Source organism: Scardinius erythrophthalmus, assembly GCF_964197995.2.
Source record: "Scardinius erythrophthalmus genome assembly, chromosome: 22".
Taxonomy (NCBI): Eukaryota; Metazoa; Chordata; class Actinopteri; order Cypriniformes; family Leuciscidae; genus Scardinius; species Scardinius erythrophthalmus.
In genome coordinates, this window is record NC_138242.1 from 27,839,681 (window position 1) to 27,864,157 (window position 24,477).

Below are 24,477 nucleotides of genomic sequence, written 5' to 3' on the forward strand. Positions count from 1 at the left end.
GCCCCTCTGTTCTGTGCGTACTGCATACACAGTTTTAATAACACAATAACCATAACGTGTTGTTCATTATAAACGTGGGATTATGAATTATGTTGAGAACGTCGTACATAGAAAACATGCCGTAATGTCCCTGAGTGTAAACAGCCGCATTCATCGTGAAGCGTGCTAGCTATTTGCAAAGATTACTATAAATATTAATATAAAGGTTAATAAAACGTTACACTCACTTCTTCTTCTGGAGGTGCAGCAGGAACACGAATAGTTGGTACCGATCCTTTTTTCAGGAGCAGCATCTTAGCAAAACCAGCTTTTTTAACGTTACCTCGTTTGTAAAGTAGTCTGGTGTGTAAAATGATTCGCACAAACATGAAAGCATTGACGTTGATCGTGGGGAATATTCCCTTCGAAAACAAACTCAGCCACTGCGTCTTCAGTGGTTCGGATTTAGGAACATCAATATGATGCTGTGTTCGTTATTACACCCGAGAATAGAACACCACAATCGCTTAGACGCCATTCTGCTCATAGACAGTGCTCCAGCGTATCAACAATGAACGCGCCGGTCTGCGCGGACTATGATTGACAGCTCGCTCACGAGTGAGGGCAGGTCTGTGTTGAAATGCTGCTGTCAATCAACAATCGTGGGAGGGGCGCCGATTTTGTGACGTCACAAAATCGAATGGCTTGATTTGAGATGGGGGGAAACATATAAGAAGATAAAACAAGTAATAAAAACTCAGTGAGTGTTTTAGCGCAATTTTCTGCCGTCATGGGAACACAACACTAAGAGATAGTAAATCTTTTTATGTTTTTTGTTTTGTTTTTGTTTTTTGTGCGTTCCCGAGATTAGACCTTCTAATCGGGTTTTCGGCACATAATGCCGAAAACCCGAAGTCTCTAGGTGGTCTGGTTGAGGAGGAGATAGAAGTGCAAGATTGGTGCGCACAGACAGAACAGAAATCATGAGTTAACAATCGCCATTTTGTCCGTTGGAAAATTGCGCTAAAAAAAACACTGGATGGATTTTTAGCATTTTATGATGGTTGTGTACAGGCACTGACAACACACATTTGTAAAAGTGCATGTAACCTAGCATTTTATGACCCCTTTAAACACATTTGAAAAGCTAGTTGATAAAAATCAACAACCGGTCAAGACTGATGGCTTACACAATTGTCCCACTTGTCTGTGCTCTTTTATTCTTTCAAGTGAATAATGCACTATTTTAACTTTAATCAACAAGTATTGATCATGACATTCTCACCTTATAAAAGAAAAAAAGAAAAGAAAAAAATCGCTGATCCAATGCTGAGCTAGTGAATGTCTGAACTAGTTGATGCACAAAATCAATACCCTTATAAAGAGGTTGACTGGCAAAAAGTATTTTATGTATTTTGAAAATACAAAAATACTCATCTTAAATGTATTTAAATACAAAATACATTTGATTTTTTCCAAAGGCTTTAAAATACAAAATAGTATTTTGTATTTAAAATACGTATTTAAAATACATGTATCTGAAATACTGCCCATCCCTGTGTGTGTGTGTGTGTGTGTGTGTGTGTGTGTGTGTGTGTGTGTGTGTGTGTGTGTGTGTGTGTGTTCTCATTTAATCAAACAGCTAAATAAAAACTCAACAATAGTGTTTTCACAACTTTCAAAAAGAGGGAAAAAAAGAGAGATTGATAAAGGCAGTCAGGAGAGAGAAAGATATCAACTTTACTGTCACACCATATACTAATATACATAGCCTATCTATGCGTCACACACCCTCAAAGTAGCGTAGTTTTTTGTAATTTGATGCAAAAGTAATATAATTCAAAGTACAGTGTTATAAATATAAAACATATACATATATATATGTGAAAAATGCTGATGACCGTTTAAACGCGTCCTCAAAGTCTGTGAAAAGCGTCCAAATGTTCCGTTAAACAGGCTCATGTTTCTATTTGTGCAAGTCTCATGCACGCGCGTCAGTTGCTGTAGTAACAAACTTTTTCTCAGGCTTTCAGTTTGTACTGACGACCCTCGAGCAAGGTGAGTGCTCTAAATTAGCTGCAAAGGGAAGATAATATGGTGATTTATTCTAAATATGTGTTTAAAGTTAACTTTAAAGTTAATTTGAGTTAAATTATTCCACTAATTGTACAAAAAGAACGTTTAAAACCTTCGCTAGTTTAACGTTAGTCGTTTGACGCAGCCGAAACGTCTTGCTAACGTTACTAAGGAGCTATTTTGCGACAAAGGAAATACTATTTAATTTTTTAATAGAGGATTTATTGATAAAATATGTAATTTCCCCTGTTATTATGATGGCCTGTCAAAGCTGACGACCAGAAATCCCCAAAAGTCCCATAAACGAGCATTTGCAGCTGACCAAGAGCTTTCAAACCACCAAACTTGGCATAGCTTTTTAGTTTGATCTGACTAAGTATTCTACAATTTTCCTAAATTAATTGGAAGTAGTACAGTTTTCGTTTATGGCATGATTCCCAAATAAGTCCCATTGATTAACACTAAATGTTCGTTATGTCCGTTAAGACAAACACCAGCTGACAAACGGTTCTAAATTTAAACGAAGAAATTACGTTAACTGTAACCAGTAAATATGTTTGCTATCCATATGACAACCAATGATTCCATTCTGATTTAAATACTGAAAGTGTCCTTGAATGATGATTCATTTGAATTTCCTGACTTTTAACTCCTAGGAGGAGAAAACAAACAAAAAATGTCAGAAAATGAAGCATCTGATCCTGGATCAGATGTACCTGGTGTATCCCAAGAGGAGAAACGCACTATGTCAACTCATGAAAAAGAGAATGATGACATAGCAAACCCACTCACCTCCTCACATCTGGATCTAGAAGTAAAACCACCTCTAACCACCATAAAAAGGGGTAACGTTATGATTAATTATTTGTGTGTAGATAGACAGTTTACAATGACTTGATAAATATTGATATGTATTGATAAATAGGATTCTTAAGGTGACCATACACAAAACTTTTTTGACGAATGTTGCCAGGCAATGTTGCAGAGCGATGTTGCTTGGGCACTTTCCCATTGAGAATGGGCAACAAATTTCTATCTAGATACCTTAGATCGGTCATGGGCCCTGTGTCTCACCTGGTTGCCCGTTGACGGCAACATTGTTTAAAAAGTTTCCCGTGTATATCATCACCTTAAGCATTGTTTATTGGTAACATTTTACAATAAGATTTCAACATTCAAAAGTTGTAGCCTATATGTTAATATTATATAATGGACCTAAGCTAACAAGAACAATGTACGGCTGTAGTTTTATTAACTAATGTTGACAGAAGGAATAAATACAGTAACAAATACATTGTTCATTGCAAGTTAATATTAGTAATGCATTAACTAATGTTAACTAATGGGACCTTATTGTAAAGAGTTACCATATTATTGTAGGTGGTGGTAGACACAGAAGAATTGGAATGCAAAATGAAAAAACCATCAATCAAACAACAACAGCTGCTATATCACCCATGGTCAACACTGCTGTGAGTAATTATCTTTATTTTATTTTATTATTTTATTTTATATTTTTGATGGGTTATTTATAGTCTGTTCCACACTTTTGCCTGTCAACAAAACTAGGTTATTGATAATTATTCTATTTATTTTGTTAAATTTAACTGAACATACTGCGTGCATATCAATTAATAGGGGCTTTCATACCAGGTAGTTATAGGAGCTCAGTTATTTATTTATATATATATATATATATACATATTGTTGTATATGTTCACACAGCTTTTTGAAAATGGTGGGTGCCACTGTTTCACATGGCATGCGTTCGGCCAATCAATGTACACTTATATCACTGGTAGTTTCTATAGTGCTGGTTTAGACCCTACCCTGCACATAAGCTGACTTTATTTGCCCTTCTCTCTCAGGTGCCGGGAAAGCGCACTGGGTTACTGTTAAATGAAGCCCAGAAGGATAAAGGTAAACAGCTCAAAGCCCTCAAAGATGAGCGCAGAGCAGCTCTTGATGGCCGACACAGGTACCTTATCTCAATCATTGCAGAGGTGATTAGCCTGGGGGAAATGGATGTCGAGGAGGCTATCCTCTCCGATGATCAGGTGTGTAAAATATGACACTATTGACATGCTCAAAATCACAGAATATTGTGATTGCCATATATAAATGTGTGTATGTGTATTCTACAGTTCAACATGATTGAGAAATTCTTCTCAGCAAATGGTTCAAAGAGTCTGATGTTCTCCTACCAAGTCAAAGTATAGTAAAACACAACTTCCGTGACTTTGAAATATCCTTTAAGCATTTTCCCACCATGATACTAACAAGCCAATACCTGCCTGTATTTCTCTATAGCCCCCTTCTTTGATTGATACCTCAAATGCAGCCACTGGACAGAAGAAACTGTTAATCAACACAGACACTACTGAGGTACAACACTTGTACATTGTAGGGCAATTAATCACTGTTGCTTCAAATCACTTGGACTGCATTGTATAGTTATTAATTATTAGCATTTGTATATCAAGGGCTAAGCTAAGCATAGCCATTACTGTTACTCTTTTAACGAAGCCCTAACTCTAGATATACTACCGTAAAAAAGCCTGGGGTCTATAAGATTATTTTTTTTTTTTAAATCATACAAAGATTTCATATTTCATACAAGATTCATACTTATTCAACAAAGACACATTAAATTGATCAAAAGTAGAATGTAAAGACTGTTACATTGTTACAAAAAAAAATCTATTTCAAATAAATCTTTTGAACTTTTTTCAGCAAAGAATTCTGAAAAAAATGACCACAATTTCCACAAAATTTTAAGCAGCACAACATTGATAATAATAGAATAATAAGGCCAGATATTAATAATAGAATCATATAAATATTTCTTGAGCTCCAAATCAGCATATTATAATAATTTATTAACACTGAAGACTGGAATAATGATGCTAAAAAATTAAGATTTATTTAGATTTTTATTATACATGATATACAGTATGTGTACAGGCAGAACAAGACCAGTCAGAAAGACAAGTTGTTCTAGTGGGACCGCCCCTGCAATTAGTGTAGATTAAGTAGCTTTGGATGGACAGCATGTCCTAAATGGCGAGTGACTAAGTAACTATGTATGCATGTTGCTAAGTAGAAAAACAATGAACTGGGCTACTCTTCACTCACTGATTGCAGGGTCTTACCGGGCCGTGTTTGTTTTTCATGAGAATCACGGACAAGGCCATAACAACTACAAACATATCGCAGGTCAGTGTGGGAGTTTGTTTGTTGTTGTTTTTTTTAGTGTAACTTGGCCTGTTGGTTATTGTATATCAGTCATCCGAATGTCTTACGTCATTCTCTGCAGGAAGTGAATTTTGCAAAACTTGACTGCTCAGAGACAAGTGTCCATCAACGTTTGGATTTTCTTTTTACTCAAGCCATGAGCCAAGCCTTAAAGTCGCAAGAGGTATGATATAAAGTATAATTCCATGAATTTGATGAATGATGCTGGGAAATAGGCCTGTACCGTATATCTAAATTATTGCTTTCTTTGTTGGACCTTAGGCTAATATAAAAAGTAATCCTTTGAATAAATAATTGTTTACATTAATAAATAATTTTTGGTTATTTATTTAAGCAAGTACAGTTTTAAAGGGTCTATGAAATCACATTGCATCTATATGCTGGTGTACTGGAAAACTTTTTCCAGATTTCCAGATTTTCTGGCTTCTGGATCTTTTTATCTTCTCTTCCTGGAAAATGGAAACATTTTGAAGACCTGTCTTCTCCACAGAGGCCTATACAAACTTTTGTCCAGTAAAAGGCTTTAAAGAATGCAAATGTCTATTTCCCCTTATTCATAAATACCAATTTTCTATTGTAACAGAACATCTTGTGAAAGGAAAATGAATTTGTGACAATTAAATGTATTTGGTGTATATAGCATTTATATACATAATTGAAGTTACAGAATTCTACAGACTGGGACTACGAAACTATCAGAACCAAAACACATGACATATTAATCCAAAATTTCCTTTAGGACTGGGGAGCTATAAAAGATGGCCAAACGTTCCCAGATGTGCAAGACCTCCTGAGATCTGTGGATAAGTTCACCTCCAACCTCTCTTTAGTGACAAGGAACATGGAGGAAAAGTTTAAGCTTCATAACATCCCATCAGCCCCTGATCTGAGTCACATACAGAAGGCCGAAGACTATAGTAATGCAGGTAAAGGGTCAAATATTGGGAAAAGAGAAATAAATCATAACTATTCTATAATCATAACAACACTTTCTTTGATGTCAAAGTAATAATGTTTATTAAAATGCCAAATGATAACATAATTGCATAGCAATTCTCCCAAGGCCACATTTTTGGTGCACAAAAAATAACATGCTTCCCTTTAAAAATACATAGTACACTCATAAATATTGGGTAAAACAGATGGCAAAATATTTTCCACACATTTGTGAAAATTACAAGCTAGTCCCAAACCTTAATGTTAATTAACTAAACCTTAATTGTTGTATTCTTCTTTTTTTATTTTGGGCTCTAAGCTAAAAACTTTGAGCTGGTAGAAGTTCTAGAAACAGTGCTGTTACACTGGGCCAAGCAGATAGAACAAGTGCTTACAGAGAGTGAATGCATTAGGAAAGAATCAGATGATGTTGGACCCTCGGCAGAGCTGGTACACTGGAAGCGCAGGATGGTCACCTTCAGCAGGTACCATGCCATCCAGCAGTGTCTTTTTCTTCAGTAATAGCATGAAAGATTGGTATTTAATTTAGTGATTATCTTTCTATATGTATATTTATTAGATTTACTGTGTATTCATGCTTTTTCAGCCTCATGGATGAAATCAAGGACCCTTATGTGAAGATGGTCATTGGTATATTGCATGCGAGCAAGTCCAAGACATTGAGTAAATGGAAAGAACTGGTCAGTTTAGTGGATGTTATGTTCTGCTTTGCTTTTTTAGACATTTTAATAAATAGCTATTACTTGAAGAATTTACATATTTTAAAATCATGCAGTCTATTTTTAAAGTCATTAACATTTGTTGCATTAAAATTTATTTTCCAAATTCTCACTGTACTATAAATCTCACTCTCATTACTGTACTACTGTAATGAAAATGATCCTGTTTGGTTATAATGATTTTTGTCTTTAAATTAATATTAATTAACATCAATTATGATTAATCACTGAATACACATAACATACAAGTACTGTAACATTTTTATAATATTTATTTTTCAAGGAGATTTTTTTCGTATTACTGGAATAAGAATTTTAGAACTGTTATGAACTGTGTACATTTAATAACTGATTTACATGTTGTTTGTATTATGCTGTTTTCTATCTATAGGATGCAAATATTACGGTTGTGGCCAATGAGGCTAAAAATAATGTGAAATATCTATCTACTCTGGACAAGTTCTTTGACCTTTCGGAAAAAAGCACTCCAGTAAGCTCCGAACTTTTATTTTGTACATTCTTCAGGAAAAAATTTATATAACCAAGAGTGTCATTTATGGGACACTCTAAGGGTCACAATTTTAACTGGAGTATTTCAGTTATACTGTATGTATTTTTACTCTGTTTCAGACTACCATGCTGAAACAAGTTCCTAAACTGGTGAACAAAATATACATGATTCAGAGTGTGTCTCGATATTACAACACCTCAGAACACATGACATCGCTTTTTGTGAAGGTCACTAATCAAATGGTGACAACCAGCAAGGCTTATCTCTGTCAAGGGGTGACGAAAGTCTGGGACTTTGACAGGTCGGACGTAAAATGCTGCTAAAGTTCTTTTTAACTGTGTCTCTAAATTTGAATATAAATATATAATACATAGGTCTATATTCCCATTTAGAAAGGAACTGCTCAAGAGGATGAAAGAATGTATTCAGTTGAACCAGGAGTACCAGAAATGCTTCCACCAAATGAAAGAAAATATACAGCAGAACCCTCTTGAACAGAAATTTGAATTGAGGTCGGTAAACCACAGCTTTAAAGTCACCTTGAAATCAAACTGACACTATATTTAGTGTTTTTAACTCAGCTCTGCTGTGTCATACCAACAGTGAAAATTACATCTTCGGAAAGTTTGACACATTATGCAGACGTCTGGAGAAGATAACAGACATGGCCACAACTCTTGAAGATTTTTCAGCCCTGCAGTTTATGAAAGTTGAAGGTGTCGAGAAAATATACATGCGCTACCAAACGATTGTGTCCACCATCAAATCCAAGACCTACAATGTGCTTGATCATCGCAAATTAGAGGTAAGATCTCTCATTACTGTATATTCTTTGATTTAGTCTTGAAAGAAAAGACATGAACCATCTCTCATGACATTATGTTTCTTTTAGTTTGACAATGACTACACTGAGTTCAGAAAACAAATCCAGGTCCTGTATCAGTCTCTAGATGCACTGATTGACACTTGGCTTCAACGACCACTCACTGTAAGGCCATTTTAGTTGTATTATTAATTAAACATTTGAATGACTGAACCATTCATTATAGCGCAGGACCAATATATTGTGTAAATATATCCCTCCTACACTGAAAGAAAATGTATTTACCAACTGTTATGTACCAACAGACTGAGCAGGTCCTTGACCTGTTGTCCAAATTTGAGAACGGTGTGGGCAGACAAATGGACCTCAACCAGAAGTATATGGTAGTTCTGCAACGGTATGAAAATGACCTTGAGTTTGTACGCAAATGCTACCAAAGAGAGAAGGACAATCCATATTGTTTCCAGCTGACCCCTGTAAGTTCCCTGTTGAGTGATTAGTAAACTGTTCAGCCCTCATTTATATTTAAATCATTTAATAAACAATACAAACATGCCCACAACTTATTTTACATTTATGCAGAATATACAACACAAGAAAGCAGTGTTACTGAGACTAAAATGTTATAGTGTTTTACATTTTCTGTTGCAGCTGGCTAGGAAAATTGCATGGTCACAACAACTGTTTAAAAAAATTGATGTGCCAATGCAAATCCTAAAAGACAAATTGCACATTATGCAGGTAATTTGCAAAGACAAGATGAACACAGTTTATTTTCATTTTGATGTAGTTTGAGTTTGATGAATTTTGAGTTTGTTCCTAAAAAAAGATATTTGAAGAAACTCATTTATTTTGTCTTGACCTTTAGATGGCAGACAGGAGGAAGATTATTCGATCATACAACAGACTTGCTGCCGTACTCCTGGAGTATGAAATGATACATCACAAAGCTTGGATTGATGGTGTAGATCGTTTACTTTATGGTCTCAATGCTTCATTGCTGACCATACACCCAAAAACAAAGGTTTGCATTTACTTTTCATTACAAGTTAATCACCTCAAGCCAGAATTTCAAAAGACATTATTCTTTGGCAAAATGTATCAGTACTGTGAATGTATTTAGTTTAAATGTTTTTTGTTTGTTTGTTTTTGAAAGCAATGAAATTAATTACAAATTAAAAATTTTTACCTGTTATTATGTATAAAACCCAAACTGTACACTTTAATTAACTCTTTAATTACCTTGAACATTATTTGTGGCTAGGAGTTCTATGTGAATCTTGACCCTCTTGTCCTGGAGGTATTGCAAGAGGCAAATAGCATGTATCAAACGGGTGCAGATGTACCCGATGCTATCCGCAACATGGCTACCAAACAACCTCAGCTGAAGGAGTATCGTGACAAGTGAGTGCATTAAAGACATTTAACTTACACTAAAATGTATCATCTTATTTACGCTAAAAATATTGCACAAAGGAGCACTATTTATGTGGCATGTATACTTGCTGTGCACTTTATGAAGAGTTCCAAATCAGGTTTGTAAGAGATTCTATGACGGATAGACAGAGAGGCATCACGTATGGTTTTGGGATAAAGCTACTGTAAAAAAAAATCAACAAACAAGCATTAATTATTGTTCTGAATTAAAATGTAAAGTTAATACTTTTATTAATATGAAGTGGAATTTCACTGGTTTCAGATTACAGGGTATGCTGAGAAAATTTGACACAGCAGTCAGGAGGATACCCAGTGTGCTAAAGTCCCCGATGCAGCCCTTTATCAAATCTGTGAAGACTGCCCTCTACCCTGGACTGACCATCCTCTCATGGACTTCCCTCAATATTGACTACTGTAAAACAATTATTACATGAATAAATTACATTAGATCAGTTCAATTTTAGTTCAGAGTTGTTGCACTAAAACCTTTCATCATCCATGCTAATTTTAGTGTGCAAAATGTTTACAGAGGCCCCAAAAAGTATTTGAACAATTTAAAAATATTTTAATTTTATTACGTTAGATAACAAAATATCAATATCACTCCCCATAATAATCAAACTTTGCATATATAGAATGAGATTAAGTACACATTGACCCAGAGCATATTAACCTGCAGTGTGTATGTGTCAAATGAAAAGTCATGCACTAAATGCAGTATACACTGTCTTAGAGTTTAAGTCACTTTTTAGAAATATTATGAGGTTAAAGGCCTGTTCACACCAAGAACGATAACTATATTAGGGTCCACACCAGCGGAAGATTTCGTTCTGTTTATTGTAAGGGCGTGCTTGTCTGTCACTTTAAATGGTCAAGCTCGTTGCTGCAGGATGGATTCTGATTGGCTGTCAATGTTTTTATCGTTCATCAGCTGGATAACATCATTCTGAAAGTGATTCCAACGATATCGTTTCTCTGTGCCGTTATCGTTATAGAATGAATGAATGAATGAATGAATGGGTAAATAAAGTTAATAGTACTAATGTCATTCAGTTAATATAACTTAAATCTATGAAGTACACTGTAAACCCAAGTAAGTTGGCAGAACTCAAAACATTTAAGGCAATCAATTGTTTAAGTAAGCAGAACTAGCAGATTTTTATTTTGTACTTAAACATTTCAAGTTAAGAACAATTAAAATGTATGAATACATTAATTCAAACAATTAACTTAAACTTTCATGTAATCTCAATGTGAACACTTTTATTAGTATGAATTTAGTTAGCTTTAAAAAGCTAATCTGCTAGTGCTAACATACTAATTTGCTAACATATTTACAATAGTATGATATATAGAAGCACTTGCTGTATGAGCGCAAAAATATAAAGGGATTATTTGCTCTCAAATCAAGCTGCATGCACCACTTGTCACCATGATGGTAACTATCCTAAAGCAAACATTAACAGAAATTCTTCTAAAAAAGCATAACAAAACATTAATCACTACTAAATCTCACACTTAACATTAATCTTACACAAAAAAAACCCACATTATATTACACTTCTCTTTATATTATATTACAGTCTCCCTTTCGAGTGCCATCGGCAAAGCATGCTGGGAAATAGACATCCCAGCCGTTTCAGTTAAACTTAAGTTTGTCTAAATTAAATAAAATAATTTCATAAAACTCAAAACAATGAAACAGTTCAGTTTACTTAAAATATATCAAAAGAAAGTGCTAAATACTCATAAAAGTTAATTTGACTGAACTAATTTGTTTAATTTAAGTTGGTCCTACTCAAACCAATAATTATTTTGAGCGTTAGGGTTTACAGTGTATTCTTTACTATTGAGGTTGATTTTTTTAAACTATATCTTTATAGTTATCGTCCTTGGTATGAACGGGCCTTAATTTTATTCAATTTCTAATCCTAACTTATCAAGACTTTTGTATTAAGGCTTAATATCTTATGTATGTATTAAGTCTTTTCTCAATGTTTCAGTCATAGAGTGTGTGTACAAGGCACTGCAAGAGCTGGAACTAGTAGTGAAAGTTGCTATGGATATTCTGGAATGCCGAATTGATAGTGTCTTAAATTCCATGAGTTCCACTCATCTGATGACACTGCCCAATGACGAGCCAGTTACACCCGAGACATTACTTGCCAATACAGAGACCACCATCAGCACTGCGAGAGAAATGCTGAAGATGTGAGTGACACTTTTAAAATATATTGGTGAAAACAGTCGTATTTAATTTGACGAGAAAACAAAGCTGCGAGGGCTGTAAATGCAGACAGTTCAAAAGGTTCCTCTGACTTAAACTCTAGGATTATGTCTTCATTTCACGCATATTCTGTTCAAAAGGTGATTTTTCGATGTTTCCTCGACTAAGCGAACAGCTAAATAGGCATAAAACTCTAAAAGACCTTGAACAGAACATACTTCTATTCCTCAAAGCCTTGCTTTCATGCATGTCTAATTAAATTGGATATCCTGACTGACGTTCATAGTTAAATGTGATTTCAAATAATTTGAGGATTCCTTTGTTTTCATTCAAGTGCAAGCCAGCAGGTGGAGGACTCAATTTTTGAGATGGTTGGGGAACTGAATAGAATGCTGAAACCTTCAGAAAGAGTCAACTTGGAGGTGCTATAAACATATCAATTATGTTATCAATTATGCTTTTTAGCACTTGATTAGAAAATTTGTTGCTCATTAAGGCCAAATCACATTGCACCGACAGACGGCAACAGACACTTTCGGGTCGGGTTTTGAATCAGGATTAGAATGTCTTAGAAGTGACATGCTGTAATCTGGTAACTGTCGGCATTGGTCTACATCTGTCGGTGCAGTGTGAATTGGCCTTTATAATGTGTAATATTACTGTTATAAACTCAACTACGACACATACTGTAAGTAGTTTTGTGAGAAAATCTTTACGTCTATGTTCAGAACTGCCAATGTCTGCATCCTGATGCTAAGCAGAGGACACGTTGTCTACAATGTCAGCCATGTATTTTCTACATCATGATAGGACATATGTGTCAGAGGAACACAGACGCTTTGGTCAAAGGTATACATGCATTATGGAATCATGCGTCACAGTTTCATCTAAAAAAGGGTCACATATTAATGTTTTTGTGCTCTTCATTTAAAAGCTACCAAATGCTCTCTGGATGCTCTGCGACGTCGGCTGCTTGGTGTGAGATACACACAACTTTCTTCATCTCAAAGAGAAGCTACCCCTCTGTTACCTATCTTAAGGACTTCAGTTGAGTTGGCCATTCCCAAAATCGTCATCAGACCAAGTTTAGAGCACATACAGGTACTGATGTGAAAACGGCAAGGAGCATATTATCACAATATAAAGTATTGTTACACTTCTGTACAAAAATTTAGGGTCTGTAAGATTTTTATTTATTTTTATAAAAAAAAATTATTGAAGGAAATTAAAGCTTTTTTTCAGAATTTAGCAGTATCTTCAGATGCATTAAATTGATTCAAAGTGATGGTAAATACATTTAGGTATTACATTTCTTTTTAAGATAAATGCAGGAATTTTGAACTTTCTATTCATCAAAGGATCCTGATTTTTTTTTTTTTTAAATCAGTTTCCACAAAAATATACAGCACAACTGTTTTCAACATTTGTAATAATAAGAAATGTTTCTTGAGCACAAATCAGCATATTAAAATGATTTCTGAAGGATCATATGACACTGAAGACTGGAGTAATGATGCTGAAAATTCTGCTTTGCATCACAGGAATAAATGGCATTTTAAAATATATTAGAATAATTATATATAATTATAATTATTATTATAATATTTCACAATATTACTCTTTTCACTGTAAACCTTCATGCCTTCATAAAATGCACATATATTAATTTAAATGCTAAGACATTCTTAAACACTCACTTGTCCTTGTTGTGCAGGGCATTCTCAATAAAGCAGTGAACATGGTGCTTTCAATGGCAAAGGATATTCCACTCTGGAAATTTTCCAACGTCCAACTGGAACAGTGGGAGGTAACAGAATTAAAGGAATGATCCAGATTCAAAACAAGTTAAACTTAACAATACTGCACATTGCCTCATTGACTTCCATTGTCCATGGAAAGTGCATCACTGTACACTTGATTTTTGCTTGATTTTTTCCCAGAAATTATCATGTGGTAATCAATAGCATGCCACAGATGCTTTATAAACTTTATCAGAGGTTAGTTGACTAGAAGTCTTGTGACTCAACAGGCAGAGCAGCAAGCATTGCGGGAGAATGGAGACGACGCTCTGGTGACTAAACCACTTACGCTGAGGTCTCTGGACAGACAGGTGATAGAACATAAGGATGTGAACAAGGCTCTGGCCCAGCTTGTCCCTGTGATGTCCTCCCTCAAAGTAGATCCTGGGGACATCCTGGAAGGGTTGTCTCAATTTTCAGCCCTGTGGAATCAGGTACTTAGACAAAAAAGGTTTGGTGATTTGAGTGATTTGTTGTACCTCCTCATTTTCCTGAAGGTTCACTTTGCTAATTTCTCCGTGTTATTTCCAAGTTTTATAGTCCTAAAACGAATAAAACGTGCCACATGTGTAAAATACAAAACCTGTCTAGAGTATGTCCGTGTCATATTTTACCCCAAAAAGAAAAAGTGATTTTTGAATTAAAAATATTGAAGCCTGTCTTGAACTCCAGGACCAGGAGGATATCTAAATTCTCATTACTGTAAATGCATATGAATGTTTAATGAGTTTAATGAGAAATGAGTTTTTCTCATTACATTTTCATTGAGGTTTCATTATAGTATTTTAATGGTATTTTAATAAAATATCACAGTATTTTATTAATTTTTTGTATTAAAATAAGTCAAAATTACAGGCAGCATGATAAATACAACCAGGCTGCATTAACACTTTACAATTAAAATCGTGTATTATTAGACTGTGATTGACATGGAAATAATGTCACAAAGCAAAAAATATGAATGGTCCTAAACATATAATATAAATATGTAATAATAATAATAAAACAATTATATACAAATATAATACAATATAATTTATATACAATAGTATATATACTGTTTTTTTTTTTTCAGTACGTCAAAAATTTGACTTTTTCAGCAAGATCTTGCAACACGTACCGCTTTCCCTGTGATTTCTTGCACCACACACATACAGAAGAGAGAAACATCTCTGATGCACTTTATAATATGCCATTAACAACTAGATGTTTAGTTCGGTTGCCTACACACTGCATAGAATGTTTGTAAATGCGGATGCCACTACTTGCATTTTTGGAAAGTTATTTCAGTTGTAGAATGTGGTTGTCACAACAGGATCATCAGGATATCAAAATATGTGACATTTCATGCTTTCCTCCAAACCAGGACCCAGCAGAACAAGTGAAAGCATTTTTGGCGACCAACCCATTTTTGGCTGAATTCAGTGGCCAACTGTCTCAGTACTCTGTACGTAATTGTTAAATAAGTCTTATTAAGTTTGAAGACAGATTCATTTTAACTGAGAGTGATACTAACTTCCTCTACATATAATTGATCAGAAATCTGAGACCCAGATTCAAGAGCTACCTTCCACATGCATTGCGGGCCCCATCCTCTACGAAACTGACTCCCTCAAACGGTCCCTCATTGAAGAGTGTCGCATCTGGAAACGTGCGTTCGGGGCGGCTCTAAACCAGAAGGCATCTGTGAGCATGGCAGAGATTAGCTCATTTGTGGATGGGGTGAGCAGGCAGCTGCAGCGGCCCATCTCTGACCTGGATGATGTGAGGGAAACTATGACTGCCCTGCAGGAGGTACAGCAGGCAGAGATACGGATAGACACACTCATTGGACCGGTGGAGGAGTCGTTCACTCTGCTGAATCGCCATGATCTGTTCTTCAGTGATGGAAATGCGGAAAAGATTGATGGGGTTATGTATGCTTGGAAGGAACTTCATGTGATGGTGAGGGAAGTGTTTTTTGAGACCCCATGAAATAGTGTTAAAATAAATAGCAGTTTATTTTCTTTAATTTTTCTACTTTACATCTCATGAAGGAAGTAGAAAATCATCTTTACCTTGTCTTCTTGGGTTTTCATTTTGTAAGCATTTGCTTGTAAATTTATAATGATCTGTTTTTATTTTAAAGGTGAAAGGAACACAGGATAAGCTCTTGGAAGTTCAGCCTCAAATGAAGGCTGAGCTTGTATCTGGAGTTGAGATCTTCCAGAAATCTGTGCAAGATTACTATGCTGACTATGACATTAAGTAACTTAATTTGCATATTCTCTTTATGTAGTCTCTTATGAATATATATCAGTGATTACAGTGTCTTATTAAATCCTCTGTGTGTGTTCAGTGGTCCTGGAGTAACAGGTTTGCCTCCACGTGAAGCCAGTGACAGGTTGCAAGTTTATCAGGCTAAGTTTGATGAACTGTGGAGGAAATATGTCACCTTTTCCAGTGGCGAAGAACTGTTTGGCCTCCCTGTTAAAGGTACTTATGTTTTTTCCCTTGATAATATGAGTTTATGTTCAGAAAGGTCAAGGTAGACACCATTTTTTTTATGTTTCTGGAAAAAAGTCCATTATGCTCACCAAGGCTGAATTTATTTGATCAGAAATATAGTAGAAATAGTAATATTGTGAAATATTATTACAATGTAATGTAATTTATTCCTGTGATGGCGAAACTTAAGTCTTTATTGTCACATGATCCTTCAGAAATCATTCTAATATGTTGATTTGGTGCTCAAAAAACATGTCTTATTATTACCAATCAGTTGTGCTGCTTAACATTTTTTATGGAAACCATTAAATATTTTTTAATGATCCTTTGATGAATAGAATGTTCAAAGGAACAGCATTTATTTGAAATATTTGAAATATTTTTGTAACATAAATTACTTTACTGTCACTTTTGATTAATTAATCCATCCATGCTGAATAAAAGTATTAATTAATTTTTTTTTCAAACTTAAGGCGGGCGTACACGGTGCGATTTTTGCTGTTTTACGAGCTCGCAGATGATCGTGTGGAAATCGGTGATGCTCGTATGGTCGCCGCGTGTGAGAGGAATTACGAGCCGAGCCAAGCACGATACGAGCACTTTTTGTTGAAAGGAATGGCTACTGTTCTCTGCTTTTCAACAAATCATTTGCTCACACATTTCTGTCATTTTTCTATCTGAAGCTATAGTTGCCTGCAACATTGAAAGCTCCAGTACTGTTTAGCGCGAAAGCTTACGTGATTGCCGCCGGCTCGGGATAAAATTCGTGCAGGACAGTCGTGCCGTGTACCAGCTGCTTTGACGCGATTATTAGGTTAACTGACTCGTAACGTGTGCAATATCTCACAACCTCCCGAGTGTCCGATCTCGCACCGTGTACTCCCGCCTTTACTGATCCCAAACTTTTGAATGGAAGTGTACACTCAGTTGTTAGGACTATTATTTTTTTGACTTTTCATTCTCTCATTTTTTTCTTTCAGAATATCCTGATCTTCACAGAATCAAACGAGAGCTCAATCTTTTGTCTAAGCTGTACACCCTCTACAATTCTGTCACTGATAGCGTTACTGGATATTACGACATATTATGGACCGACCTCAATATAGAAAAGATCAATACTGAACTGCTGGATTTTCAGAATAGGTTTTTATGATTCTCACTTTCTTAAAATGTAACAAATATGATATGAACTAAATTTGAGAGCTTATTTTGTAATTCTTTTCAAGGATCCGTAAACTACCTGCGGCCCTGAAAGAGTGGCAAGCTTTCAATGACCTGAAAAAAACCATTGATGACTTTAATGAAACCTGTCCTCTGCTCTACATGATGGCAAATAAGGTGCCGTTAAGCAAGCAGCTGTTCATTGACATCATATTGCATTTATACACAGCAAACAAACACGTGAATCTTGTATTAACATACACATTCACGACTAGGCAATGATGTCCCGACATTGGCAGCGCTTGACTGATATTACCGGCCACAAGTTTGAAGTGGAAGCTGTGAATTTTAGCCTAAGAAATGTCATGGAAGCACCTCTGCTAAAAGCCAAAGAAGATATTGAGGTATTGTGCAGGCTAAATATTCCATTACATCTATGTACAATACCATGAAACATATCCTTAATGGTTGGAACCAGATTGATTGCATAAAAAGACAAGGCTGTCAGTACCTTAAAAATCTTCTGGGTACCAGGATGTGTGTATCAGCGCAGTGAAGGAGCGAGACATTGAGGCCAAACTCAAAGATGTTGTGACAGAATGGAGCAGCCATCAGTTCACATTTGCATCATTCAGGTCAGAGAAAGAATTAAATTTGTGATTAAATTCATTCATTTGATATAAAATCAATTAATTTTTACAAAAGGCAAATAATCCTTTCAGGAATCGCGGAGAGCTGCTGCTAAAGGGATCAGACACTTCAGAGAAGGTGGCGTTAATAGAGGATAGTCTCATGGTGCTTGGGTCTTTAATGAGTAACAGGTATTTTGTTGAATACAGTTATACAATATTTTACATTTTTGTACTATTTTTTTCAAATAATTTAGATATGATTCTTTGATTTCCAAATATATATATATATATATAATATATATAATGTAAATTTAATACTGTATTTTATTACAGTGGAATGTAAATTTGACTAAATTCTTGTCTTAGATACAATGCTCCCTTTAAGCCCTCCATCCAGCAGTGGGTGCAGAAGTTGTCAAACAGTTCAGAGGTGATTGAGAAGTGGCTGACTGTGCAGAATCTGTGGCTGTACCTGGAGGCTGTGTTTGTGGGTGGAGACATTGCCAAACAACTGCCGCAGGTAGCTTGAATCCAAATACATTAACCCTTTTTGGTACCTTGTGAGTTGTCAATTGTCTACATAGGCAGCTACCTTCTAAGGCAGATTCCTCTCTTCAGGTCGTGTGTCCACCAAAGCGTAATTTCCTAATACTCACTCACATACATTGCACAAATATTGCTCCTTATATGAAGTACACAAGAGTGCAACATGATACATCAGTAGGGCGCAAATAATAGATGGCTAACCCCCAGCCCCAAAAATTGTGGAATAGCCAATTTTGTTAATTTAAACTATTAAACTATTTTTGTATTTAACGTTTCTGAAAATGTTCTCTCTGCAGGAAGCTAAACGCTTCCAAAACATTGATAAGTCATGGCAGAGGATAATGCAGCGAGCACACGAGATTCCTGGTGTGATTCAATGCTGTGTTGGGGACGAGACACTGCAACAGCTGCTGCCACACCTTTTGGAACAGCTGGAAGTGTGTCAGAAATCTCTGAGTGGATACCTGGAAAAGAAACGTCTCGTCTTCCCACGGTTCTTTTTCGTCTCTGACCCTGTCTTGCTGGAGATACTGGGTCAGGCATCTGACTCCCACACCATACAAGTGCGTTTATCTAACTTTGGGATTTTAACATAATGTCATAGAGCCACACAACAGTTCTCACATCAGTATGGTTACCATAAGCAGCATTTAGTAAATATTAAATGTTACATGGGTTGGTCAGATAGCCCGATAAATGGGTTTTATTTTTATCATCAAACTTTATTAGAATACAGCAGGTATTAAATGAACCAATTGTGTTTTATTTATTTATTTATTTGTGTCTTTCAGGCTCACCTGTTGAACCTATTTGATAATGTGAACAGAGTTGTGTTTCACGAGAAAAACTATGACCAGATACTTAGTTTTCAGTCACAGGAAGGGGAAACAGTGGATCTGAGTGAACCATTCAATGCCCAGGTACATTATTTCTGAGATTACCTTTAAATACCTTAAAAGGCATAAAAAAAAACCCCTCAATTGTAGCATAAAAAATGAAAATTCTACTGTCCATAAGTCCATAGAATAACGATCCACTGATAATGAAGATAGTTACTGATCTCACACCACAGGGTAATGTAGAAGCTTGGCTGGGTCTGTTACTGAATGGAGTCAAGAAGACCATTCACAACATTATACGACAGGCCAACATGATTATTAGTGACCAGGACTTTAAACTGGTGGAGTTCCAGTCAATGTTCCCTGCTCAGGTTGGACTGCTCGGCATACAGTTCATCTGGACCAGAGATGCTGAGCAAGCTCTCCAGCATAGCAAGTCTGACAAGAAGGTTCAAACTTTGTCATTACTTAGGCGTTTCATGTCATATTTAAAATCAGGAGTTCTATATAAATGTTCTATTACAGTCTGACATTGTTTTGTAAGATGTTTCCCATATTTGTTGATTATTTTGTATTTTTTTGAGCAGATAATGCAGACTACTAACCAGAAATTCCTGGATCTTTTGAACGAACTAATTGATATGACTACTCATGATCTGACCAAGATGGACAGAACCAAATATGAGACGCTCATCACCATACATGTTCACCAGAAGGACATTTTTGATGACTTGGTGATTGATTTTTGGGTTCTTCAGTATAAAACGGTTGCTAAGCATCACTCTTTTGAAACACCTTGACACTTGCAGACCAAACTGAACACAGTCCTTATACACCATTGGTATTCAAATGGCGGCTCCATCCGGACCGCGCCATTTTACCGTTTCTACAGTTTAAAGCACATCACAAGTGCTCAGGGTTGTTTATGGTAATGAATGATCTTTCGTCACTACATCCCCTAATATTTTTATCTAGAGCCAAAGGCACTTCATTCAAGCCTTTTCCACTTCCTGCACGTTGCTTTTCTCTCACTAAAGACGTAAAGCGCCACATTAAGAGCTGCAGATGACACGGTTATTTTAACAACAGTAGCAGAAACATGGTAAGCAGAAAAATAGATATTTCTGCTAAAACACTGCAGAAAATGAGAATGCAGCAAATACAATTATTTTTATTTGTCATACAGATGATTCAGACCGTTTAACTACAGCAGGTTTGTGACATGCTGGTAAATGTTGGTAAAAACTCTTAGACATCACTGTTTTGGCTCTCGGGCCCAAGATTCTCATCTTTGATGACTATTTTAAAACAGTTTTTGATGAATAGAAAGTTCAATAAAACAGCATTTATTTGATATAGAAATCTTTTGTAACATTATCATTTCTTTATCTTTGCTCAATTCAATACATCCTTGCTAAAAAACAAAAAAAACATACTGACCCCAAACTTTTGAACGGTAGTGTGTATTTCTTGAAAGTTCACAATCATATTGATTAAGTGACCTTAATCTAAACTTCACATTGCCTTTGCTTCTCCCCCTCAAGGTACGAATGAACATCCGGTCACCTTTAGACTTTGAATGGCAGAAACAGTCCCGCTTCTACTTCATAGAGGACACGGACAGATGCATAATCCAAATCACAGACGTGGAGTTTGATTACTGTAATGAATATCTGGGCTGCACTGATCGTCTGGTTATTACACCTCTAACTGACAGGCGAGTGTAGAGACATTGAAGAGGCCAGGTTCTAGAAACTAAGACAGCGTCAGCAAAAATGGCTCTTAATGAGTAGCACCCATTGTCTGGTGTATTAACCACTTGTTTATTTTTGGTTGGTTCCTCGCAGATGTTATATCACATTGTCCCAGGCTTTAGGGATGAGTATGGGAGGGGCCCCTGCTGGCCCTGCTGGCACAGGAAAAACCGAAACCACCAAAGACATGGGCCGCTGCCTGGGAAAATATGTGGTTGTCTTCAATTGCTCTGACCAGATGGACTTCCGTGGACTGGGCCGCATCTATAAAGGTTGAGTGCACCTTAACTAACTTCTCAATCTGCTCTCTTCTCTTCCACCTCTAAAATAATCTTAACAGAGCACCTGTTTGACCCTTAATCAGAATAGTGGATGCATATTTAAAGTGTGACCTTTTTCATTGGCACTTCATGTTTATAATGTTTGTCAAACAGGATTAGCCCAATCTGGCGCATGGGGCTGTTTTGATGAGTTTAACCGCATTGAGCTTCCTGTGCTCTCAGTAGCTGCTCAACAAATCTACATCGTCCTGCAGTGCAAGAAGAACAAAAAAACTCAGTTCATATTCACAGATGGAGATTTGGTGGATATGGATAAAGAGTTTGGCATCTTCCTTACTATGGTAAAGTGATAAAAAATTGACCCACCTTCATGTAATTCATTTGCAGTCATCAAAGTAGCCTGCTGGGAAAACACCTAACATGTATTTGATATACATGAATTTTCATTCATATTATTTCTTCAATATTTTCCCCTCCATTCATTTGTTGTTTTTTAATCACAGAACCCAGGTTATGCTGGTCGGCAGGAGTTGCCCGAGAATTTGAAAATTCAGTTCCGCACAGTGGCCATGATGGTGCCTGACCGAGCCATCATCATGAGAGTGAAACTTGCCAGCGCAGGTTTTCGTGAAAATCAAGTCCTCAGCCGTAAATTTTATACTCTGTACAAACTGTGTGAGGAACAGCTTTCTAAACAGGTACCCACAATATATTACTAACTAAATCTAGTGGCTTTTTAATGTGTCACAAAGCCCTCCCATTTCAGTCAAGTCACACTTATTTATATAGTGCTTTATATAAGCACCTTCACAGTAACAATTAGGGAAATAACAGTGTTAATGCAGCAAACATCAACTGACAAAGACAGTGGAGAAAACTGAGGTCTACTCAGCTTTATTTAACTTAGGTGGAGTTATAATTAACTTAAAACTAAATGTGTTTTAGTGTTGTATGACCCTATAAGTGTTTCTTATATTCTGTTTCAAGTTATATCAGGGAATGTTTTTATTAATAAATTACATTAATGTACTTTTTTACATTTTAATCTTGGGGAAAATATTAGAATTCCAAAAAATCAAATTAACATACTTTTTTAAAACTATTTTATTATTTTTATTTATTAGTTGTATGTTTTTTATATGTTTACATTGTTATTGTTGTTGTTATTTATTTATTTTTTTGTGAAGATCATGTTTTTAAATTATCACTTATTTTAAATTATTATTTAAAATGTATCACTTTTCGGTTTACCACGAATATAACCTTTGATGTTGGTATGGCGTAAAGTGATAGATAAATAAATAAATAGTAAATACATTAGATGTTTTCTTTGTTGATTGTCATGGCTTAGATCTTCCTGATAATATTCATAATTTTTTTATTGTTTAACAGGTTCATTATGACTTTGGCTTGAGGAACATCTTGTCTGTTTTGAGAACACTGGGTGCTGTAAAGAGATCCAACCCAAATGAGCCAGAAAAGACTGTGGTCATGAGAGTTCTGCGTGACATGAACCTCTCCAAACTGGTGATTATGATTGATCCAAATCTAAATAAAAACAGCACCTTGAAGCAATAGGATAAATGTGTCAGTGTGTCACAGACATTCTTAGCAACTGACTCTATTCCTGCCTCTTCCTCCATACAGGTGGATGAAGATGAGCCCCTGTTCATGAGTCTGATAAACGACTTGTTTCCGGGCATCATGCTGGATAAAGCTGGTTATCCTGAGCTGGAAGGGGCTATCACAAAACAAGCTGAAGAAGCCGGACTGATTGCACACCCACCCTGGATTCTCAAACTTGTACAACTATATGAGACTCAGAGAGTGAGACATGGTTAGTCTTTATCCATTTTACTTCTATTAAAGTTATAAGAATGAGATTTTGTCAAATGCCCAGACTGAAGGCATGCACATTTTGACAACGTTATCCTTGCACTCAACCATCGATATCTTCTCTGTGCGTAGGTATGATGGCCCTTGGCCCCAGTGGAACAGGAAAGACAACATGTATCCACACTCTAATGAAAGCCATGACAGATTGTGGAAATCCACACAAAGAAATGAGGATGAATCCCAAGGCCATTACTGCCTCCCAGATGTTTGGCACATTGGATGTGGCCACAAATGACTGGACAGATGGTATATTCTCCACACTTTGGAGGAAAACTTTAAAGGCCAAGAAGGTGAGAGAGTTGTGTCATAAGCAATTTACGGGATTGAATGTCATGCTTAATCTTTAACTTTGACTCTATTGGTAATAAGCAATTTTCTTTCATTTGTTTGTCATTAGTCACATTTTTATGGGTCCAACCCCAACTGATGAATATGTCTTTGGCAATTGAACAAGTTATTAGAGATTTAAATTAATATACATTTGATTGCAGTTTGATTGCACTGTCAATAAATGACCTGGTGCTCATGACTTTCACTTGTAAGTAATTAAAAATTCCAATTATATTACTCCTTGGTAAAACATTTCACAGGGAGAACACATATGGATTGTTCTTGATGGTCCAGTTGATGCCATCTGGATAGAAAATCTCAACTCCGTCTTAGACGACAACAAAACCCTCACCCTTGCAAATGGAGACAGAATACCAATGGCTCCCAACTGCAAGGTGGTATTTGAGCCACACAACATTGACAATGCATCTCCTGCCACTGTGTCCCGCAATGGAATGGTCTTCATGAGCTCCTCTGTTCTGGACTGGCAACCCATACTGCAGGCCTGGCTGCAAAAGATCCCAGCAGCACAATCTGAAATGCTACTGGCCTCCTTCAACTCTATCTATCAGGTGACAGACATTAGGGCAGTATTTTGCATGCTCTCTTGTACATAGGTTATTTGAGTATAGCTTAACTGATACAACAAGAATATTTTGCTTCATTTTGATGAGGTATCTAGAGACAAAAGATGAAACCATCAATATAAAAAAGATCAATACAATGCTTTTTTACCATTAAGCTTCTAAGCCATTTAGGGCTTTATGA

At 36.1% G+C, this 24,477-nt stretch overlaps 1 protein-coding gene across 1 annotated transcript in view; it reads left to right on the plus strand.

The window, feature by feature from the left end:
* Nucleotides 1-2,731: 2,731 nt before the first annotated feature.
* The window catches only part of dnah5l (dynein, axonemal, heavy chain 5 like), a gene marked incomplete at its 5' end in the record, with an annotated part of 45,822 nt that continues 24,076 nt past the window's right edge, over nucleotides 2,732-24,477 (plus strand). The window contains 48 exons of the mRNA XM_081352786.1: nucleotides 2,732-2,900; nucleotides 3,436-3,527; nucleotides 3,924-4,112; nucleotides 4,200-4,268; nucleotides 4,366-4,440; nucleotides 5,200-5,271; nucleotides 5,372-5,473; nucleotides 6,050-6,236; nucleotides 6,566-6,731; nucleotides 6,854-6,947; nucleotides 7,378-7,476; nucleotides 7,617-7,798; nucleotides 7,890-8,009; nucleotides 8,101-8,302; nucleotides 8,390-8,485; nucleotides 8,626-8,796; nucleotides 8,972-9,061; nucleotides 9,189-9,344; nucleotides 9,585-9,724; nucleotides 10,020-10,171; nucleotides 11,761-11,968; nucleotides 12,319-12,406; nucleotides 12,713-12,833; nucleotides 12,919-13,085; nucleotides 13,699-13,791; nucleotides 14,014-14,217; nucleotides 15,150-15,230; nucleotides 15,323-15,727; nucleotides 15,912-16,030; nucleotides 16,122-16,258; nucleotides 17,251-17,413; nucleotides 17,497-17,608; nucleotides 17,707-17,835; nucleotides 17,966-18,066; nucleotides 18,154-18,252; nucleotides 18,430-18,583; nucleotides 18,906-19,172; nucleotides 19,401-19,529; nucleotides 19,682-19,897; nucleotides 20,036-20,182; nucleotides 20,993-21,171; nucleotides 21,296-21,474; nucleotides 21,637-21,824; nucleotides 21,987-22,181; nucleotides 22,876-23,010; nucleotides 23,131-23,320; nucleotides 23,452-23,669; nucleotides 23,970-24,281. Coding sequence (XP_081208912.1) covers nucleotides 2,732-2,900; nucleotides 3,436-3,527; nucleotides 3,924-4,112; nucleotides 4,200-4,268; nucleotides 4,366-4,440; nucleotides 5,200-5,271; nucleotides 5,372-5,473; nucleotides 6,050-6,236; nucleotides 6,566-6,731; nucleotides 6,854-6,947; nucleotides 7,378-7,476; nucleotides 7,617-7,798; nucleotides 7,890-8,009; nucleotides 8,101-8,302; nucleotides 8,390-8,485; nucleotides 8,626-8,796; nucleotides 8,972-9,061; nucleotides 9,189-9,344; nucleotides 9,585-9,724; nucleotides 10,020-10,171; nucleotides 11,761-11,968; nucleotides 12,319-12,406; nucleotides 12,713-12,833; nucleotides 12,919-13,085; nucleotides 13,699-13,791; nucleotides 14,014-14,217; nucleotides 15,150-15,230; nucleotides 15,323-15,727; nucleotides 15,912-16,030; nucleotides 16,122-16,258; nucleotides 17,251-17,413; nucleotides 17,497-17,608; nucleotides 17,707-17,835; nucleotides 17,966-18,066; nucleotides 18,154-18,252; nucleotides 18,430-18,583; nucleotides 18,906-19,172; nucleotides 19,401-19,529; nucleotides 19,682-19,897; nucleotides 20,036-20,182; nucleotides 20,993-21,171; nucleotides 21,296-21,474; nucleotides 21,637-21,824; nucleotides 21,987-22,181; nucleotides 22,876-23,010; nucleotides 23,131-23,320; nucleotides 23,452-23,669; nucleotides 23,970-24,281 — 7,359 coding nt within the window. The remainder of the gene's footprint in view (nucleotides 2,901-3,435; nucleotides 3,528-3,923; nucleotides 4,113-4,199; nucleotides 4,269-4,365; nucleotides 4,441-5,199; nucleotides 5,272-5,371; nucleotides 5,474-6,049; nucleotides 6,237-6,565; nucleotides 6,732-6,853; nucleotides 6,948-7,377; nucleotides 7,477-7,616; nucleotides 7,799-7,889; nucleotides 8,010-8,100; nucleotides 8,303-8,389; nucleotides 8,486-8,625; nucleotides 8,797-8,971; nucleotides 9,062-9,188; nucleotides 9,345-9,584; nucleotides 9,725-10,019; nucleotides 10,172-11,760; nucleotides 11,969-12,318; nucleotides 12,407-12,712; nucleotides 12,834-12,918; nucleotides 13,086-13,698; nucleotides 13,792-14,013; nucleotides 14,218-15,149; nucleotides 15,231-15,322; nucleotides 15,728-15,911; nucleotides 16,031-16,121; nucleotides 16,259-17,250; nucleotides 17,414-17,496; nucleotides 17,609-17,706; nucleotides 17,836-17,965; nucleotides 18,067-18,153; nucleotides 18,253-18,429; nucleotides 18,584-18,905; nucleotides 19,173-19,400; nucleotides 19,530-19,681; nucleotides 19,898-20,035; nucleotides 20,183-20,992; nucleotides 21,172-21,295; nucleotides 21,475-21,636; nucleotides 21,825-21,986; nucleotides 22,182-22,875; nucleotides 23,011-23,130; nucleotides 23,321-23,451; nucleotides 23,670-23,969; nucleotides 24,282-24,477) is intronic.